This window comes from Argentina silus (genome assembly GCF_951799395.1).
Source record: "Argentina silus genome assembly, chromosome: 4".
In the NCBI taxonomy this organism is placed as follows: Eukaryota; Metazoa; Chordata; class Actinopteri; order Argentiniformes; family Argentinidae; genus Argentina; species Argentina silus.
Window position 1 is genome coordinate 1,032,249 of NC_139658.1, and position 20,921 is coordinate 1,053,169.

The 20,921-nt window shown below is 41.4% G+C and overlaps 1 protein-coding gene across 8 annotated transcripts in view; it reads left to right on the forward strand.

The window, feature by feature from the left end:
• foxp1b (forkhead box P1b) overlaps nt 1–14,927 on the forward strand; it is a 141,643-nt gene extending 126,716 nt beyond the window's left edge. For 7 of the 8 annotated variants that reach the window (XM_083668297.1, XM_083668301.1, XM_083668300.1 and 4 more), the window contains 7 exons: nt 3,334–3,538; nt 3,770–3,846; nt 4,554–4,655; nt 6,165–6,286; nt 7,168–7,237; nt 7,479–7,645; nt 10,280–14,927. In XM_083668297.1, the coding sequence (XP_083524423.1) occupies nt 3,334–3,538; nt 3,770–3,846; nt 4,554–4,655; nt 6,165–6,286; nt 7,168–7,237; nt 7,479–7,645; nt 10,280–10,424 (888 nt within the window). In that variant the 3' untranslated portion in view covers nt 10,425–14,927. The remainder of the gene's footprint in view (nt 1–3,333; nt 3,539–3,769; nt 3,847–4,553; nt 4,656–6,164; nt 6,287–7,167; nt 7,238–7,478; nt 7,646–10,279) is intronic. The other variant, XM_083668302.1, reaches the window with a different exon arrangement.
• The last annotated feature ends 5,994 nt before the right edge of the window (nt 14,928–20,921 follow it).

A 20,921-nucleotide genomic window follows, 5' to 3' on the forward strand; every position in this document is an offset into this window, starting at 1 on the left:
ACACTCGATAACAGCCTTCAGCAGTGTGACTGAACTGGTGTTTGTACGGGGAGACAACAGAGACCTCAATAACAAGGGGGAAAATATATATCAGTTTCTTTGTAATAGAAAAATCTCCTTGACCTTTGTATTTGTAGTGTAAGCTGCAGTGAAACAACATATGGTGAAGGCTTTTTGATTCATTATCATGCCATATTCTTAGGACCCATACAGTACTTATCACTGTTAATATATGTCATGCCATACCATGTATGGTTTAATCCTTATCTTATAGGGGTACCACTTAACATACAGCACTGAGGGATCTCTGGTATTTTGTCATGGTTAAGAAGGGGCCCCATTACCATATTTCAGTCATTGTGACAGTTCATTCGTAGTGCCAAAAGCATGAGAGCCATTGCACTGTGGGGTAGGAATACAAGGACACACACAGCACACACACACACACACACACACACACACACACACACACACACAGAGAGCCCCTCTACTCCAACACGTTGCGCATTCTCAATCATTTATTTACAGGCAGTCTGGAGCTATTGACGGGCAGAGCCAGTGCGCTCCACACAGCCAGGCAACATAAAGCGCCTGGAGATGTAGAGTGACAATAGGCTGCTTGTTGGAGCTGTGCCTCTGTCACACACTCACACACACTGATTGTGTAGATTAGACTGTTGAACAAGGCCCTGACACAGGGACATTTGTATATGAAAAGTGGTTGGGGTGGCAGATAGCATCTTGAGTTCTCTACCTCTCCTCTCCCTACGGGCCTATGAGAATGGCTGTGGCAGGGGCTCAGTGTTAAAGCTCTCTTGGGGGACCACTGCTGTTTTTTTCTTCAAATAAATAGACTCGCATTCTCCAGCAGCGCTACAGTGTATGCTGGTAGCTGCTATGATATACTATGATAGATGTCTGGCCGTGGCTGAGTCAGTGGGGGAATTACACAGGTCAGGTCCAGTGGCCCTCTCTAGAAGCCTCAGTAGGGCTGATCCCTCTGAGTTAGACCTGGACTACAGTATACTGTACAATGGGTGGGAGGGGATGTGCGTTCAGTCACGATGAAAAATGTTATTATTTTCAGTATTTTTGCTTCTATAGATTCGAACAATACATAAGGAGCTCATATCCACAGTACACACCATATGGTACATACTGTTATGTGATTTAGCCGGTTTACAGTTAGTCATAATTAAAGACAAACAAACCGATACTATACATACAGTGTCAACTGAATAAAATTCAATTTATTGTTGCTTGAAAAAAGATCACGACAGAATACAGCATATTAACAGTGTGTGTACGTGCACGTGTGTGGGCACTTGTGTGTTTGTCTTTGTGTGGTTGTGTGGGGGGGCTGTCTGTAGTCGGTGTCACTAAGCATTCTTGTCAGAAATCTGACCTTTTATGCTGTACATAATTAAGGAGGGACTTTTTGTTTATTTTCTTTAGCAGCTTGGCGAGTCAAAGCCAGTATAATTAGATCACCAATTACCATTTAATTAATTTCTGTCTGAAGTCTCATTTTGTCTCTGCACTGGAGTGAGCCCAAATGGTGGGGGAAACAAAGGCGAGGCTATTACCAGCCTGTCTGGCCTATTGTTGAGGGCACTCTCTGTTTATGGCCAGGGAATATGGATGAAACATGAAACAAAGACTGCTAATCCACAGGAAAATAAGTCAGCGGCCCATTCTTTTGATAGTATTGTTGCAGAAAATGCAAACCCAAGGGTGATTTATTTGGTTCTTGATTTAGAATAACACACTCCGACAGTAGTGACTACTGTATACATTTCTCTTTCAGTAATCCAAATGATTTGCTCACAACTCTGCCAAAAGGCATATGTTAGCCTCAGAATTACAAATTAACATAAATATGCATTTGTACATATCTCTATTGATGCTGAAAAACAGAAAACACAAATTCCCCTTGTTTTAGCGAGAGAAATGCAAATGAGTACAAATAAAAGAATACAATTAATTCTGAAAAAATACACTAGCTGTAACCTTGTTAATTCAATGCCATGTCAAGGATGAATTTACCAGTGGTGCTAGGCCGAGATTTCTTTATTATATACCTGTCTATCAAGTGGGCCATGGCAGTGGTAATGACTGTTAATGGGGTTGTGGTAATTGGGTGGCCGTGGAGGATCCATGTGGTGGGGGTGGGTGAGATGTTAAACACTGTCTGTTCACTTTCACCTGGCTGCCCCTGGCCCCACTGTCACCCACGCCATTATCAGCAAAAATTAGACATCTGATACCTCCAAAGCAATTGACAGCCTTGACATTTCATTAATTTGTTAGCACAATCCACAAATGATTGTCAAAGATGAGACGCCTCCTGCCCACTCTCTCCCTCTCTCTGTCTCTGTGTTTTTTTTCCTCTCTTTTCCTTGCAGACTGAAGTCATGTTTAATTTGGAAACTGGCCTCCTTCGGCAAATTAGCAATTAGAACAATTTTGTGGGAATATGTATATGTGTCATTAGTTTTCCTGCAAATTAATAGCTGGAGCAGGGGGTCAGGCTAGAATTTTCCACTTGACTGCAGCTCCAGTGTGGAGGCTTGGCACTGTTTGGAGCGACCACAGCTGCTGGAAGCCATGGTATACCTTTGGAGCACTCGCCTTAATTAGTTTACCTTGTAGCCATTATTACTAATATCCCGCCTCCCCCCTTTCCCCCCTCCCCTCCCCAATCCACACAGAAAACCAACCTCTCCACGCACAATATTCCAGAGCCATCTTGCGCCAGCGTAGCCCTGATGATGGGGTCATTCAGATACAGCGTTTAATCATCAGATCACCTCCATAAGCATCTCCTAATTAGAGTCCTTACAATACAATTTCACCGTAATTAGCCCAGATTGGCTGCTTCCTCTTGCTGGCTTATTAGTGGCTGCTCAGCGGTAGGTGAGAATCACACACTGTCATTTGTCAGGGCTGTTAGGGGCCGCCCATCTCTCCTCACCCTCACCAGTCACCACGGTGCCCAGCCACGGGGGGGGTGGGAGGGTTGTCCATGAGGGGAGAGGGGGATGCAGATCAAACAAAGGAAGTGAATTAGAGAGTTGGGAGATGAGGAGGAGGAGGTGGTGGGGAGAGGAGATCTAGGAGGAGGAGGAGGAGGAGGCAGAGATGGAGAGCGGATGAGCAGGGCTCCTCAGTTGTTTTTCGAAAACGTTTAGGGAACATTCAAGGTTCAGTCTCAGGGTCGCCCCCAATTAGAGCTCTGATCAGCATACTCAATGAGACGTCAGAGACGGTGGATAATTAACGGAGCTCCTGTCTCTCTGTCTGTGTGTGTGTGATGTTTACTCTCCCTCCCAGCTCAACTTGGTGTCCAGCATCACCCTGTCCAAGACGGCCCCCGCACACTCGCCCCCCCTGAGCCTGCCCCAGACCCCCACCACCCCCACAGCCCCCCTGACGCCCCTGTCCCACGTCCACTCTGTCATCACCACCAACAGTCTGCATAGCGTGGGCCCCATGCGCCGGCGATACTCGGACAAGTACAACATGCCCATCTCTCCAGGTACCGTGTGGCAACACACATACACACGCACGCACACACACACACACACTATCTCTCTCTCTCACATACACCCACACATTGACAGGTATTGTGTTTAATGGCTGCTATGGCTACTGACTGGCTAAATATATACAGTATACTATAAATTGGCAAAATAATTTGTCACTTGTTCATTAATTTGCATGTTTATAGTCAACACAGTTAAATTGTCTGTTTGTTCCCTATATACAGATATTGTCCAGAACAAAGAGTTTTACATGAACGCTGAAGTAAGACCTCCATTCACGTACGCCTCGCTAATAAGACAGGTAAGGATCCGCTGGCGCCTGGCGCATCCGCTCTGAGCTGGTAACTTGTAATGCATTTAATCTGTCACTTTAGGAATAGCCCCTTTAATCTACTCCACTGAGTCCAGTCGTTAACAGAGAACGCAGTATATAAATATTCAGCCAAGACACAAACTGCTTATTTTCCACTTTTTCTCTAACCTCCTTGTTAAATTTCAAATACAATTTAGACGCACAGCAGAAGATTAACCATCTGCAAATGAGTGCAAGAATGCGTGCGGGACTCAAAAAACGGCCATATATAACAATTGCTTTTGATTAAGCACTACAGTGGATATGATTATTGTGAAATTCATTTCACACAACAGTAGCTGGATGAACCTGTTTAAAGATGGCCAGTCAATTATCGCCAGCCCCCAGTAATCTCTGATCTCAGGAATTAATCTGAGCCGGACATAATTGCCGACCTGTAATCTGCCTGAGAAATGTTTTTACTTCCCCTTCATTTACACTGACAAAAGGAATATATTCAAATCTGCACATTTGAATGAGAGACAGGGGAGTAAGAGTGAGGGGTACAAACACATCACAGGGACAGATGATGCTCTGTTGTCTGTGTTTTGTCAAGAGAGCACACACAACCTGGATGCCACGTGTGAATAATTGATGGTTGTTCTGAGAGAATTAAATGTTAAATGTTTGTTTCTGTCTCTGTCTTCTTTTCACAGGCAATACTCGAATCACCAGAAAGGCAGCTAACACTAAATGAAATCTACAACTGGTTCACGCGAATGTTTGCATATTTCAGGCGCAATGCGGCAACATGGAAGGTAATAGAACTCTTCTTCTTGTCTTCCTTAAACTAATATGAAGGGGAAAGGATGGTGTGTTGATGTTGGGGGAATTAAATTATAGTAAAATATATAGAACTTTAAATACAGAAAATGAGCCTTTACTCAATTCATAACTCTGTCTCACTTATTCAATCCAAATAGAACCACCCCTTACACAAACACTGTTACCTCGCAGAGAAATGATGAAGGAAAACTTGCATTCTTGTAAAAAAAAATCTCCAGCTAATATTTGGAGATGTTTTTGTGGTGGGTGGCATGGGTTTAACACAATGTTCTGCCCTGCCAGAGACTCCTGGCTGAGACCCTTCCACCAAAGTTAAACTGAGAACACCTTATTTTCCACTGGGCCACACACACACAGAGACACACACACAGAGACACACACACACACACACACACACACACACACACACAGAGACACACACACACAGAGACACACACACACACACACACAGAGACACACACACACAGAGACACACACACACACACACACACAGGCAGACAGACAAACCAGAGAGAAAGAGAAAATGTGCGAGCAGACTAGAGGCGAGAGTGGAGGAGATAGAGCGAAGAAGTGAGCAGAGAAAAGAGAGAGGCAGACGAGAAGCTGGAGAGGAGAGGCAGAGTATGAAAGAGAACAGAGAGAGTGATGAAGCATTGAAAGCTACCCTCATAAGGCCGGGTCTTTAGCGTATCCATGGTGCAGCTGTGAGTGAGACCTCCCCGCTGCTCACTGTCCTCCCTCAGCTCTTTAACTGCCTGCTCTGCTGGCCACTGACAGCCCTTCCATAGGGGCACATTGGAGTTATAAACACCACATCACACACACACACACACACACACACACACACACACACAGCTACCTACTGTATACACATGCAGTCACACAAACACTCAATATAGCACTGAAATGACAAAAGGATGATGCATACACAGAGCTCCAGTCTCATGTGTCAGTGATTGGTTTATTTAGAAAAGGTAGCCCGCATAGCCTGCAAATGGTCTGCTGGAGGAAAAAAAAACATGGGAAAGCCAGCAGTTAGAAAGCTTTTAGAAATGTGTCTTTCCCTTTATTATTCAGTTACAGGCAAAGGCATATCTGGAACTGACATGAGCAAAAGTCAGATTTATTTGACCAAGACCTTTTGTTCTGTCTCTGGGTTTTTGTTATCAAGATTGTAGGTGGTTAATCTCAAATGGCTCATCATGAATTACTGCTTTGTGAATGATTCATGATTCGAAAAGGATGTTGGTTGAAATGAAACTGTATTACCATAGTAACAGGGAAATATTTATGCTGTGCTTTAGCCATTTGAATCATTAAATGCTTTGAAGCAATTTACTTCTTGAAAGATCACTAATCATATTATGTTATGTCTAATCATATGCCAATCTCAAATGTTTCTTCTTTGATATGAAATGTTCATTATTAGCCATATATACTGATAGATACTGTACTTTTCTCTCTTTTTACATCAACTGCAGAACGCAGTCCGGCATAATCTTAGTCTTCACAAGTGTTTTGTGCGAGTAGAAAACGTAAAAGGGGCAGTATGGACAGTGGACGAACTAGAGTTCCAAAAGAGACGGCCTCAAAAGATCAGTGGGTAGGTCTGGCCATGTGTGGCCATCGCTGGCGTCTGTCTGGGTGCTGAGGGATGTGTCCAAACTGCTGCTGCTCCATCTCATTGTCTGTGTGCCACAACGCCCAAAAGTCCCTGCTTGCTTTGGCGTGCATCTCCCCCATGCTTTCAGAGCTCTGCCCTCCTCTGAGATGCGCCATAACCCACAATGGCTTATGCTTTATTTTCATTTTGATCCTCACCCTCTCCCTCCCCCCTGTCCCCCTGTCTGTCTGTCTGTCTGTCTGTCTGTCTGTCCTCTGTCCTGTTGTGCTGTGTTGTGTTGTGTTCACTGCATCTGCATCTGCATCTGGCTGCTACGCTGGCTTGTCTCCCAGGGTGCCATTCGCACCAACCTTTCCCTGCATAAGTGCTTTGTGAGAGTAGAGGATGAGTTTGGGTCCTATTGGACTGTTGATGATGAGGAGTTTAAGCGCGGCCGGCACATACAACGAGGCCGCCCTCGGAAATACACCGCTGATGAGAACTTTGACAAGCTGCTCGTACAGTAAGCACTTCCCGCCTGGCCTGACCCGCCCCCCCCCCCCCCCCCCCTCCCAAGCCCCCCCGACACCTGTATGCTTCTCTGCCTCTGTGTTCCCATCCTGCTTCTGTGTCAAGCTCTTCATACATCATGCTTTCACTACACATACATCTCACCTTAACTTGTTTTACTTTTCCAATGACTTACAATGATTGTGTGGTTTTGGCATGTGGTAAAATGTCTTCAGATAAAATGTAGTTAAAAAAATGTTCAATGTGTAGAGTTCAGAACATTGATTAGAAATAATACAATACTGTTTGAATATTTCACAGATGAAGAGGAGTCAATGATTGTAATTTAACGTATGTTTGATTGTGTCCAGAAGTCCAGCCTTGGTGAAGAACATTCAGACCAACCTGGGCTATGGTCCGGCCCTGTCAGCAGCCTTCCAGGTAAATACTGTAGAAATACCCCTGCAGCCCTCAGGGCGTACCGCATGTGTATTTAACTTGAACCCTTTTTACCCTGGAAAATAAGAAAGGCAGGAAATAATAAACATAACACTGTCTTCATCTCATATTGTTGGTCACTTCTCTTTGTTTTTGGATGTTCTGTATGGGTAGTGTGATGGGAGACTGAAAAGTGCTGACAGTTCCCTTCCGCTTCACATTTAACGCTGTGCATGCTTTTCAGGCTTCAATGGCAGAAAACAACATACCTCTATACACTACTGCTTCCATTGGAAGTCCCACCCTCAACTCCCTGGCAAACGCCATCCGAGAGGAGATGAACGGAGCGATGGACCATGGAAACAGCAACGGCAGTGACAGCAGCCCGGGACGCTCTCCATTGTCAGCTATGTGAGTTGCCCATTGTGGCCTTCAACTGGTTCAACTTAATTCATTAATGATGGATTCTGACAGAAAATTAAAATTACGCACCTAGAATTTAGAATTTGATATTCAGTGTAAACGTAATATTAATTGAAGAAGAAACAATGCTGAGGAGTATTGTGAATAAAGAGAGTGGTGATATTGTGGCGGTTGTATGAAGGGTCAGGGCCAGAACTGTGGCTGCCCTCCCTGTAAAAAGGAAACTCCACCTTCTGGAAGGTTCCAAAGTCAGGCAGGCCGGGAAAAGAAAAGACCGGAGCCCACTGTTATTTCAACAGCAAGTTTATAAACTTCTCCTTTATTGCAGTTCAAAAATGTTACCCACCGTCTGCACAGTCCCGACATAATCACCGCTCCAATTTGTTAAAAATATTTACAAAACATCAGAATGCAAAGTGACAGAGCTGCTGTCTGCGCCACACTGAAACACAAGTTGCAACACATTCAAAACCCTCTGAGCCGTTGAAAGAAAAACAACAAAAACAGCATAATTAGTCTAGAAGAAATGATCCAAGATTCCCCATGTAGGAAAGCTGTGGTTGGCTGTGGAAACCGCAGTTCCCTATTCACTTGTTGTATAGGAGTGTCTACTAAGTTGTTTGAAGCCTAAAATAATACAGTGCAGGCAGCATCGTTTCCAGATGTGGGGCAGACCACCGATGTACTGCTGCTCGGCTAGGCCCCTGAAAATATCGGAGCTAGAGGGAAATTCTGCCTGAAAACTAAAAAGGTGCATTAATGAGCTGATGGCAGAATGGAGGAAGGTGCCATAGTGAACATAGCTGTGGGCATGGCTGAGGAACAGGAAAGGCACAGACAGGATGGGTGTGCTGGCCCAAAGGCAGCCTGTCTCTCTACCCCCCCGATAAAGCCCAAACTCTTAGGTTATTCACAATTACGTGGATAGGAATACAACGCATGTTAGGTCTTTTTTTCTCTGCTTTTAAAGAAATTGATGTATATACCTTTCAGTTGAGCATAGTTAAATGCCCTACCAAGACTGAAGGGGTATAGTTTTCCTCACCAAAATGAACACATTTTGGGCAAACTTTGAGAGAGAGTTCATGTCTTCTTCTCAACAATGAAGCAGCATGCCTTCTTACTCAATTTAAGCTTTACTAGCACCTCTGAGGGCCACTCCCTCCACCATGAACTACAAGGTAGATAGACAACATCCTGGTCCTACACAACCCACACAACCCACAGGCCCACACCAACCAATACAGACTGGTGATGGAGGAGCTACACATGTGTTTACCACATGCCTCTTTACATTGCTGTTTGACAGAGCTGGGCTTTTTAACACAGAGGAAACCAGAGCTGCTCTCCTTTACAGGCAGACTATAATCAGGTATCCAGAGCGGGCTAATTACAAGCAGAATGTAGAATCAGCATGCAGTTCAATAGCATAATAATAACAATTTCATGTTTGCCCCGCAGCCAGAGATTGAGACCTGAGGCGATGTGACTTGTGGAGTTACTTTGATCTGAAAACAATTGAAAAGTGGACTTTTTCCCCCGCTTTTTTAAACACAAAAAAGTGTCAGCTAATTAGCATAGGAACATCTCCATCATTATGACTGTGTATAACATCATACATTCACACATGAATAAATCAAACAGGCCTGGGTAACAGGGAACATGCTTGTTGTTACAAATGGGCTCACTGTCTTGTACTGACACTATACAAACTCCAGTATCGCTCACTGGCACCGCGGGTAAGAATGGGGAAATCTCCTGCAGCTGCTCATAATGTTTTTATTTTTTCCCCTCTTCTGTGCTACAGTCAGGCCTCCTTCCCTCCTGTGCTTTATTCCTGCGGTGCTCCTGTAATGAGAAATTTGGCAGATCTCATCTCTTTAGAGCCTCCTTTGCCCGGGCTGTGGGCCGGGGTTCATGTTTTGCCTTGTTTACAAGTGACAGTGTTATTATTCTCATAAGGGCTTTGTTTCTTATCACAATGTTGTGTTGAGCGCGCCTTGCTGCTCTCCTTCCACGCCTCCCTGCCAACGCTTTTCTTCCCTTATTGACATTTGGTGAAAATATGCATTAATTTTCGGAGTTTAAAGCATGTATGGCAGTGTCTGGTTGCTGTGTTTGCTTGAAGTTGATTAATGATAGAAGCTGGCTCGGGGTCGTCCTCTGGAGACCCGCCTCGCAGGTTGTGCATGTTAACGAGTAGGAAGGGGAACACACAGCGCGCCACTGATCCGCCGCCACCAGGAGGCTGACAACAGCCTACTCGCTCCGCAGAGTCCATTCTCTCGTCTCCTCGTCTCATGTTGTTAATCTTCCTCATTTATCAATTCTAAGTGAATACCCTGTTGTCGGCTGCTATGAAAATAAAGGCCGCAGGTTTCCCAGGGTTGGAATACCTCAAAAGAACCTGAAATTATCAACAGTGCCAGTGAAGGCCCCTCTCGGAGATTCATTGAAGCCAGTCGTTTGTTTTTGTTCCTCTGTCCTTTTTTTTAAAAACCGAATCAATACACGTCTGTGCATCTCTTTTTAGCAGAGAGTGAAAGGTTCAACAAGGGTTTAACAAGCTAAAGATAAAATGACTGGAACCTCCTGTGTTTGTGTTCTTTTTTTCCATCGCAGGCATCACATCAGCGTTAAAGAGGAACCACTGGACCCTGAAGACCAAGAAGGCCCCCTCTCCCTGGTGACGACGGCCAACCACAGTCCAGATTTCGATCACCACAGAGATTATGATGACGACATGGGACACGATGACATGCTGTAAGGCCGGGGGGACTCCCCCCCCCCCCCCCCAGGGCCCCCTCCCCAGAGGCAGAACTAACCTTAGTCATCTGTGAGACGGCCAACTCCACAGATATAAGCAAGACTGCAGTCTCAGCCCGCTGATGACAGCTATCAAATGTTTCAAATTGACATTTTAGTGCCATTAAATACATAGTGAAAAACACAAAAACAAGAATACGTCCCACTTGGGAGTATTTTTGATTTATTTCTACTTTTGGTTTAAGTGAATGATTCAAAACAAACTTTGTTTCTACTCAACATGCGTTGGATCGACCTGTTTGGTACGGGGGACTTCTTCTTGGTCAGCGTGGAAGCTTGGAAGCCAAGATGGACAGGGACCTGCACTGTGCAGCCAGTATGGACTGCATGCAGCCCACTAAACCACACTGAGTACGGACTGCAGAGAGGTTCTCTCTCTCTCTCACACACACACGCACGCACACGCACGCACGCACACACACACGCACACACACACACACACACGCACACGCATACACACACACACACACACACACACACACACACACACACACACACCTGCCCACAAACTCTAGAGAGATTGACTGACATGTAATTTACACAGAGTGTGTGTGTGAGAGTGTGGATTTTGTTCATTGTCACTGCCTTCAAAACTTCATTGGTTTGCTTCCATCTAGGGTGGGAGGGATGTTTTTTTGGTGTGTTTTGAGGGTGAGGCGGTATAAAATATAAATGTATGTGTCTTTTCATCGTTCATTGCTGTTATTGTTGCATTTTATTTCTTTTAACTGATCAGACCTCATGCCCATGCTGTATGGTCAGCACTTGATGATGATGAATGTTTATGATTTCCTTTCATGTTGTTCCATTTGATTTTTTACATGAAGCAGAATGTCAATACCAAGTAGTATTTTTCTGTCATTTATTCCACATGCTTCAGAATGCCACCTCCCTGACATGTAGCCCACCCCCAACCCATGAAGTCCATCTGCAATGCACTACTCGTAATGAAGGCTCTCTCCACGCATCAATGAAGTTTAATTTAAGATGGGAATGAATGACAGAGAAATCATGCAGGTTATGATTTATCTTTCGGAAATTATACTTTAAACCAGCCCTTCACAGCAGTGCATGTTAGCTGCAACCAAATTTCTGATCATTTACAAGCTCCAGTTTTAAGAGAAAATGAAAATGTCAGGTGTGCGGAGCAAAGATAATATTTTAGACCAACTAATTGTGATTCCTGAACCCAACTGTCATTGTAGATCAAATGTGTCTAGTTTTCCAGGCTGTAATTTCAATCATCGAGGGGCTGTTTGGCCATGCTTGAAGATATCAAAGTGCATTCCCTATAGTTGCAATGTTTTTTACCATATGCATGACCAGTTGGCTCAATCAGTTTTTTATTGAGTATTAATTATTACACATTAGATGAAATATGAATCTCCTTAATTTAGGGATAATCTCAAGACTGGCAATAGGACCTGATCATTGCGCATTCCAGTATTTGGCAGCCATTGTAATGTCCCACGCAACCACCCATGCCATGAAGTGAACTGATCTGGGTACAGGCAGGGGGCAACATCAACAGAACCAAATGACCAAGTCAGAGTAGTGATGTAGGCCCTACTATAGGGTGGATGGAATCCATACAGGGACTGTGATGCTGAGAGGTTACTGAAAAGGGGGCTTGATCCAAGGTTTGATACAAAAAAGACTAGGCTTTTTCAAAGACTCACAAACATTACTTTCAAAGACTGCAACCAACCACTTTTGCATTTTTTATTTATTATTATGATTTCCATGTTTTTATTTTACTTTTGTTTTTAGTTGTTGATGACGTGTCTGATATCTTGTTCTGTGACTACCAAAGATAAACTACAAAGTTAAACGATGTTCTCTGTTTCCATGCAATAGCAGATAAGGCCAAATATCCTCCATTCTCTCCCAGTGGATGTGAAGGGATCTAAATGTAGAGTATAGTCTCAGCTGTGTCAAGCCAATGGCAGATTGATTAGAGAGAGGATGCTCCTCAAGGTGTCTGTCATTCACTTTAAAGCCAAATGGGTCTCTTGATGAGGACAGTAGCTGCAGGATGTTTGCAGTGACCAAAACTGAAAGGGAGGTACAGAGTCAGACAAACCTATGACCAAATTTAGGGGAACATCGTCTTTGGGCCAATGAGAGGAAAAGGGAGCACTCGATCAGGAGCAGATTTCTGTGCAACACAAGGATATGAATAAAAAGGAGATGGGTATGATGAGAATGATTTACGAGTAGACAGGAGAGCTTTGCAGAGAACAATGTGAAAAGGATTCTATACTTCAACTGGACCACACAATGATTACATGTTTTCTTTTCTTTTTTATTCTTTATGAATTTGTATCCTTTCAAACGATTGTATGCCACTTTTGGGGGTCCTGGTTATTTTGACGGGACTCTACTGTTCTTTGTTAACATTGGCAAGGCTTTATGATTGTGTTCAGTTTCTGTCAACTTATTACTTTTTTATATTAAAAAACACTCCTGTCAACTAATAAGCTGGGTACAAGGTACTTTATGGCAGTTATTTTTAAATTTCACCATGCATTTGTTATTGATGAAAAGGGCAATCTGTGGTTTTCAGAAAATGTATTTAATATCTAGGCAGCTGTGGGATGGGTCAGTGACAGCCCGACTGGGATCGTGAGAACAACTCAAGCTCATCCAAAAACCCAGTCTTTTGCTGGTTTGCTTGGTATTCAAAAGGGGAAAAAGCTGGTAGATTAGAACATTCTCAGCATGTGTAGCTTGACATTACTAAAGATAACAGCATGAGAAAACTGTTAGTACGCATACCTCAGTTCAAACCTATAGGGAATGATTCAATTAAAAGAGAAAAAAACTAAAAACATTTCACTCAGTTGCACTTAGTTGTATGTCTTGCATGTGTTAGTCTAAAACTATAGAGAAAAAATATTATGAAAAAAAAGACGAAAAAATAATAAAAATACAGAATTAGAGCTTGTTTATCTTGAGGGTCTCACATCCTTTTTGCAAACCAATCCAAACCTCAGGCCTTTTTTCATGATGAAATCACCCCAGCTTTATTTGATGCCATTTTCCACAGTCTATTGTCAGATATACTGATGGGCAGTTTGGTGGGCTTTCCAACTAAAGGTTGTACATACATGTCAGTATAGCCTTGTCTTTTCTTGTCCTTTTTCTTTCCTTGTTTCTTTCAAAGATCAAAAATACATTTGTGTTATGTTTGCTTTATCGCAACTGCTTTGTATTAACTATAAAATAGCTATGAAAAACTGCTGTATGTATTGGAATAGCAAACTGTGCTGCAAATGTATTTTACTTAGTAATCCTTGCTTTAAAAAAGTCATCCATGCAGACATCTGGGCGAGATGGGCGGGGGCGGGGTGGGGGATTATCCCCGATTTTGGATTTTAAACTGTAAAATAGAAAACAGACTTTTCTCTGTTATCATTGACCTAAGCATTTTGTACAGATTTTTTTCCTCTTTGTGTTAAGCTGTTTTTTGATACTTCTTTTTTGATGGTCCAACCACTGCCTTCTGTGGCTATATGTTAAAGATTACTGCTCAGAGAAAGGGCAGACAGGTATATTTCCTCTACAAGACGGAGATATCTTGCATGACTAATTCCAGGGTCACAGAGATGAGAAATATGGTTAAGTGGTCAGTAATAATATAAGGGTGTATCAATCTAATGATATTTTATATGAAACAAATAGAAAAAAAGAAAGAAAAATATGCAGTGCCAAGATGTAAAGAATATTTGTTAAATGCTTTGTTTTTTCAGAGGAATCCATTCATACATATATCATCAGAGATGTCTTCATCATCATCAGTCAGTGTCGCCAGTAGGTGAAATAGACACCGCTTTTTAGTTGGACTCGAAATATCTATATTTTCTATCTCAACTGTTTGGAAATTTGTTTATTTTTTGATGATAAGTAAAACCAAGCACAGCAGGTAGATGCTTAAGTTGAGCACAAAGGTTAGAGGTTTCAGGTGGAACGTGAATCAGACTCTTTACTTATCCTTGATAAACTATATGTTGACTGTAAAACAAAGAACTATCAACCTGAGTGGAGTGACCTCTTAACCTTTCTATGCTCTGTGTAGGTGGTATCAGATTCCCCCCTTACACTTGCGGCCATGCTAATTTGCTACGGTTTCATCAATCATGATCTACCCCACTGTCATTCACAACTGTGTTGTACCACCACCCTCCATCATCAACCCGTGCTTCAGACAGAGGGGACAGCTGAGTAGCTGTCACGGTTGTTTCATGTTTCAGCAGCTAGGGTTAGTATTCTGTTGAAGCTGTAGTCTGTAGTTTTCTGTTTATAAAGATAAAGATTATGCTCATCACCTCCATCAGTCTGTAATCTCCTCATCATTCCTTGTCTGTCTGACGCAAACTATTCTGTTGTACAGTCAGTCGCCATAACTGACGTTAGCATTCTAAACATGCAATAAAATGCTGGTTGTTCATATTGGTTTTGTGAAGTTATTTTTTACTGAGTATCAATAAAAGTGACTTACATACAAAGCATACCTATCCGATACTTTATCAGATTACATTAGTGATACTTCCTTTGTCTGAGCAAGGATAAAAAGGCACTTGGTTATTTCTATAAATTCTATACATTTAGAGTAGTGTGTACACCTGACAGAGTATTTGAGACACAAAAGAGGGTGCAGTTACAATGATATTGGCATTTTCTATTCTTAGATTGCCATGGATACAGGCTTCACAGTGCAGGACTACACTACTACAACCACCACTATCATCTCAGCTTCAACATTAAATTGTCTTGTAATTAAAAAGAGACAGTTAAACTGTCTTTTCCTAACAGCAATGTAGGTAACTGCATTTGATATGCTATAAATTGTAACTACATTAAAATTCCAGAAATATTAGCGATATGGATTTCTTGATGGGAATTAATGCTGATTAATCAAGACTTGCTTTTTTATGACGGAAGCACAGGTCATGTTGGCCACAAAACAGGAGACAGAGATCAAGTATAAGCACTTTTAATCTTGTGAAACAAGCAATTACAAATAGTTGCATTGATTCGTTAAAAAGCTTTAGGTGACATAAATTGTTTCTCGCTTAGCTTATTGCTCCAATACATAAATGTCACAAGTATATTATTAATTAAACACATTGAAAGACAAGATTTAATGGAAACAATATAAAATCACGACCAATCTTTTTGCAGCCAATATTTTATCTAGCCTTTGGGGTCCTGAATTTCCATGTAGTATTCCCCAGTATTACATGCATGAAAGAGACTTGAGGCTTGTATGAGTGACTTGTGGTTTGTGCACGATGTGGAAGCTACATTATTTGATAATGAGCAGCAATCTTCTGCAGGACCTCAAGTAACTATACAGTACGTCCCATCCAGGCATGCACTCAATTGGACAAAATAACTGCCATTTAGGTGAGGTTGTCAACAGAACAGAATCAAACTTCCATTAGGGCCCCTTGATATGGCACTAAATTGACGCAGGATTGCAGATTTTTCCCCAATGTTGTGTATCAATATGGTATCAAGTGAACTGCTGCTTAAAAATGTTGCTGTAGAATTGGATTAAATGTGCTTACAAAAGATCACATGTTCCTGGGAGAGGACTCCCAGACTCTACACCCAAATTGTGATTATGAATTTCTGCACCAATGATTCTGTAAAACCCTAGGTTTAGCTAAAATTATGCCAGTATGGACAGCACTATTTTGTTTTTAGGCCACGTTTTGTTTAAAGTGTCATGCATTGCGGAACCTTTGAGTCCCTCAGGTCAACCCCTCTCTCACACTCACTTTACATTCTGGCACCTCCTGATTGACGCACTGACCCAAAATGACTAAACTCCACCCAACCGGGAGCCTGTGTGCAAAACAAGTTTGATTTATTTAAAAAACTAAACATTTTGCTTTTTGAATAGATAGATAGATAGATAGATAGATAGATAGATAGATAGATAGATAGATAGCTTATTTAATGCCACTGGTATTGGGTTGCATCTTTCTGTGTGTGCGTAGTGTTGATCAGCAGAAGACTGGATTGTGACGATAATAGGTCATCTCGTCCTAGGAGTGAGACTGTATGCTCTGCTATCTACTTAATGTTTAATCAGTATTTTCTGTAGGGGGAGGGTCAATGTTTTTTTTTTTTTTACAAGCCTTCAAGGAGGGCTATGCAAAAAATATATTTTGCTTGAGGGAGGATCCTCAATTTTCATATTTTAGTAAATAACGATCAGTCCCTTAAGTCAAAGTTGATGAAAAAAAACCCAACAACTATTAGTTTAAATGTATAATATGCATCATATTACTCACTTTTCAACTGAATCCTTGATATGACAATGTTTTAGATTCCATCAGGCCAACCAAGTTCTGGCCCTTATCCACCAACATATATCTTCTATTGTGAGAAAAGCACCATGCTAGATCAATCCCGTAATCATTTACTTCACTGTTCCACAATAATGAATCAGATTACGGGTTAGCTGTGTTGAGATACAATCAGCATCTGCCAAAACAAATTAAGCAATTACTTCTAGCGAAATCTAGCGACAATATTTACATAAATTGTATGAACATTATATGGATACAAAAAATGAAATCCTACAAATCTATCAAGTCATCATTAGTGTATTCTCACTTTTCAGTCACGTAAGTCTTCTAGAGTTGCATATGACTAGAACTGAACCCACCTCTGAGGAACAAAGTGGGCAGATTAGCCAGTCATTTTATTCACTTCTATTGGATTGCAATAACACAACTAGATTCCTGCTCTTCATTTCATTCTAATTAAAGCATGGCAGAGCAACAGCAATCCACATAAGAGCTTGACTTAAATAGCCAAAGCTGGCAAATTCCCAATATTGCAGTGAGGCAATTAGCAGCCCTGCAGTATTTGCTATTCATGGTTTGATGTAAAAACTTGTTTATTAAGATGGGCTGCAGGCGCTGGTGTGCAATAGACCTGCCTGTAATTAGATTCCAATTATTTGTCTGTTTCTGATATTGTAAACTGGCACTTACCACATCAGTTAAATTGACACACTGCGCTGCTTGGTTTACTCGGTAATTAAAACATGTTCTGTTAATTAGATGATGACCACTTTATTCCAGGGCTCTTGTGTTTGGGCTCCTCTGTAGCTCGCTGTTTGGATCATGAGTTGCCAGACGCTTCCCTAATCAGCCCTTGTTTTGTTTCAATTACCACCTGCTGTTCAAAAGGCATGCCTGGGTGCCCCCTCCCCCACTCTAAACAAGGCTAGGCCCGCATGCTCCCAGCCCCAGCTCCTACATTACACACATTATTACACGGCCCGCTCTCTTTTCTTCATTAGAAGGCACATCTCTGTTTCAAAGAGAGTCCAAGCAATTAAAAGGAAAGTTAGGAAGTGCATGGCTGATGAAAGAATAAAGGTACTTATCACATCAGTTAGTACTCCTCTGTGTGTAGCCAACGGTAATTACTCCAGTTGAGTAAATACCAAAGTGGCTCGGACGTTTCATATTCTAAACACTGGTACAGGGGTGGGGGAGTTGCTATACCTTGTGATGCTCACAGAAATTGAAGCTTTAGTGCAAGTTTTGTGTGATAGTGTGGGGTGAGGTGTGTTGTGAGGTCTGTGTCAGGGATTGGAATGTACTGTACTGTCCTTGACCAAGTATTTATCCAAGTTATCTCAAAGGAGTTTGAGCACTGTTATCCTTAGCCTTAATCATACCAGGTAAAATAAACTCACCCGATCTATCATTTATTGTGCAATGGCCTCTCTTGTAATGGCCATCTTGTGTGTAAACAAACAGTACCTGCATAGATTAAATGTACTGTCAAAGTCAGACACAGTTGTCATAGATTTGCCAAACAACTAAGATCTGATAAAGATCTGATACTTGTGTACATCACATTGTACCATAACCAACTTCATACTGTTATATTACCAATACAGTGCCCTGGCAGTAGTGGCACGTAGATTGGCACCTTGGACTTTTAATTCATACAAAATGTGTTAGTTTGACAAAGACTATGCATTCAAGTCCTTTGTTCTTTGTCTAAACACCATTACCAAATAAGACAGAAAATGTATCCAAACAAGCAGCCCAACTCTATTAAGATGCATTTTTTGTCATGTTGCAATATTCAGCATTAAGCAGTATTCTTGAGTTTGAATAATTTAAGAGATGCAAAACAACATGAATAATTACAACTCACTCTCCCGCTTTATGTCACAAGGAATTAATGGATGAGACCGAGTTGCTGGTTGAATTTGTATGTCAAATTTCAAGACAAATCCAAGATTTGTTTATGAAAAGCTTGCAAAAGGCACAAGGAAACATAGTATGAGCCATTAAAAATCAATAACAGTTGTCTGATACAATATAACCAAATCTGATACAATATAACAAAAGTAGCCAACAGCACATACTGTCACAGGACTTTTACTTACAGTATACCATATTAAAGAATACTCTTCATTAAAGGTCACTAACCTTCTGGCAAACTATTCACAATGGAAACAAGGTCTGATGTTTGTGTGTGGACTCTCAATCCCTCCTTTTCTCCTGCTCTCATTTTCTTCTAAATGTAATACTTTTCCCCAAAAGCTATCATTTAAACATGTCATGGCCAGTGTTTACCTGCAGTGAACCTTGATTGAGGCAGTCTGTGACTTTACACTGATGCCTCCCTAATCTGTATGACTGGCATGCTAATTTCCCTGACGCTGCCATTCAAAACACAAACATGAAATGTTGGTTTTAGAACTGGGAGACCTGGTAGAGTGAATTTCAAGTACTTATTCAAATATTTCATTAAAATGTAAATTTTACAACGGTGTACGTCTAGCTGTGCACAAGGCATGACTTAAGAAGTTATGAAGTTATAACAGCATTTCTCTTTCTGATGCCAATTAACTAGGACTATAATGTCCTTACCTTGTTTTATCTCCAATAACAGCATGCCAACAAATGCATCAAATGCAACAGGAGTTTGAGGGAGCAGTATTGACTATTAAGATACGTGGGCTGCAAAAAATAGAACCCAATTAAACATGAAGCCTCCTGAAGACTGGTAGCTAATCAATTCTCTTATCTTCACAAAGTGCAAATTCACTGATTAAAATTGAGGCTATGCAAGAAAAAAAAAGTATACTGAAACAGAATTGTAAATGAGAAAAATGCCTCCATATGTGGACATATAATCTCAGGCATTTGCCAGGATGGGAAACAATCTCTGGAAACCTTGCTTAATGTCTCCCTGTCACTCAGGCCAGGTTCAATGCTTTTCGACATCCACAGCATGACGGTGTGGATCTCCGTAGACCTAAAGGCATTGTCAATACATTCATCAGGCATAAGGAATCTAAAAGACATCTTAACTGCTGACAAGAGCTTGTAAATAAACACAGATTTTTGGAGATCGTGAGAAAAAATATGTCAATATTTAACAATGAAGCATCTGCTCCTGAAGCTTTCCCCAGCCTTGTCTATTACCAACTACCCACATTATCAACTGCCCATGTCTAAGCCTGGCTCCTACTCTAGACATGAATCAATGGACAAAGACAAAGAGTCGTGATGGCAAGCTCATGCAATTTGTTATACAAAAATAATAATCTCTTTTTGGGTGTTTTCCTGCTATGAACAAATGCTAAAATTTAAGAGAGTGTGAGAAGAAGTGCAAAGCTACCTCTGATTTTGGATTGCTGTAGGTTCTAGACTCACACCTTTTCTTTCTTTCTTTCTTTCTTTTTCATGTTTAACTTGCAGGGGGGAGAAGACAAAATGGTTGCAGGTGGTGATGAAAATAAAAGCCATCCATCATTATTTATTAGGCATGAAAAAGATACACAATAATGTAATTTAATCTCTCAGCAGACAATTATTTCCACATATTGATAACGCAATGCGAAAAGTGCCATGAATCCTAATATGATGTTTGCTTTTATTGGTGTATAATACAACCAGAACAAATAATGTAATTGTATCAGGAAGAAAATGTAATTATTTGCACATGCTAACACTATAATACCAATCTGCCGGAGACAATGGCATCATATTATTTTGCTGTGCTTAACTAGTTACAATTTGCATTAAGTTATTATGTCTGGGTGGCAATAAAGACAGCTCCCTCCTCATGGTCTGTGCCTTTCTTCTTAGTTTCATATTACAATTCTCATCCCCCCTGCAAAACTTTTCAATATTTCTTTCCGTTCCAACAGTCTTGTGCATCTAAGCAACTTTTTCTTTTGAGAGGAAAACTTTGTAACTGAGTGTGTTCTTAACTGAAGTGGAATGGTAATATGCTCTTGTTTTATAAATGACAGTGGGCCTATCTATCATATTTTGTGTTCATCTATAACTTTTTTTCTTCAACTTATTACATCGTTCTCATGAGAAGCACATACACATACTGTAGTGTACACACAAAGCAGAGACTATTCCTTGCTGACCTT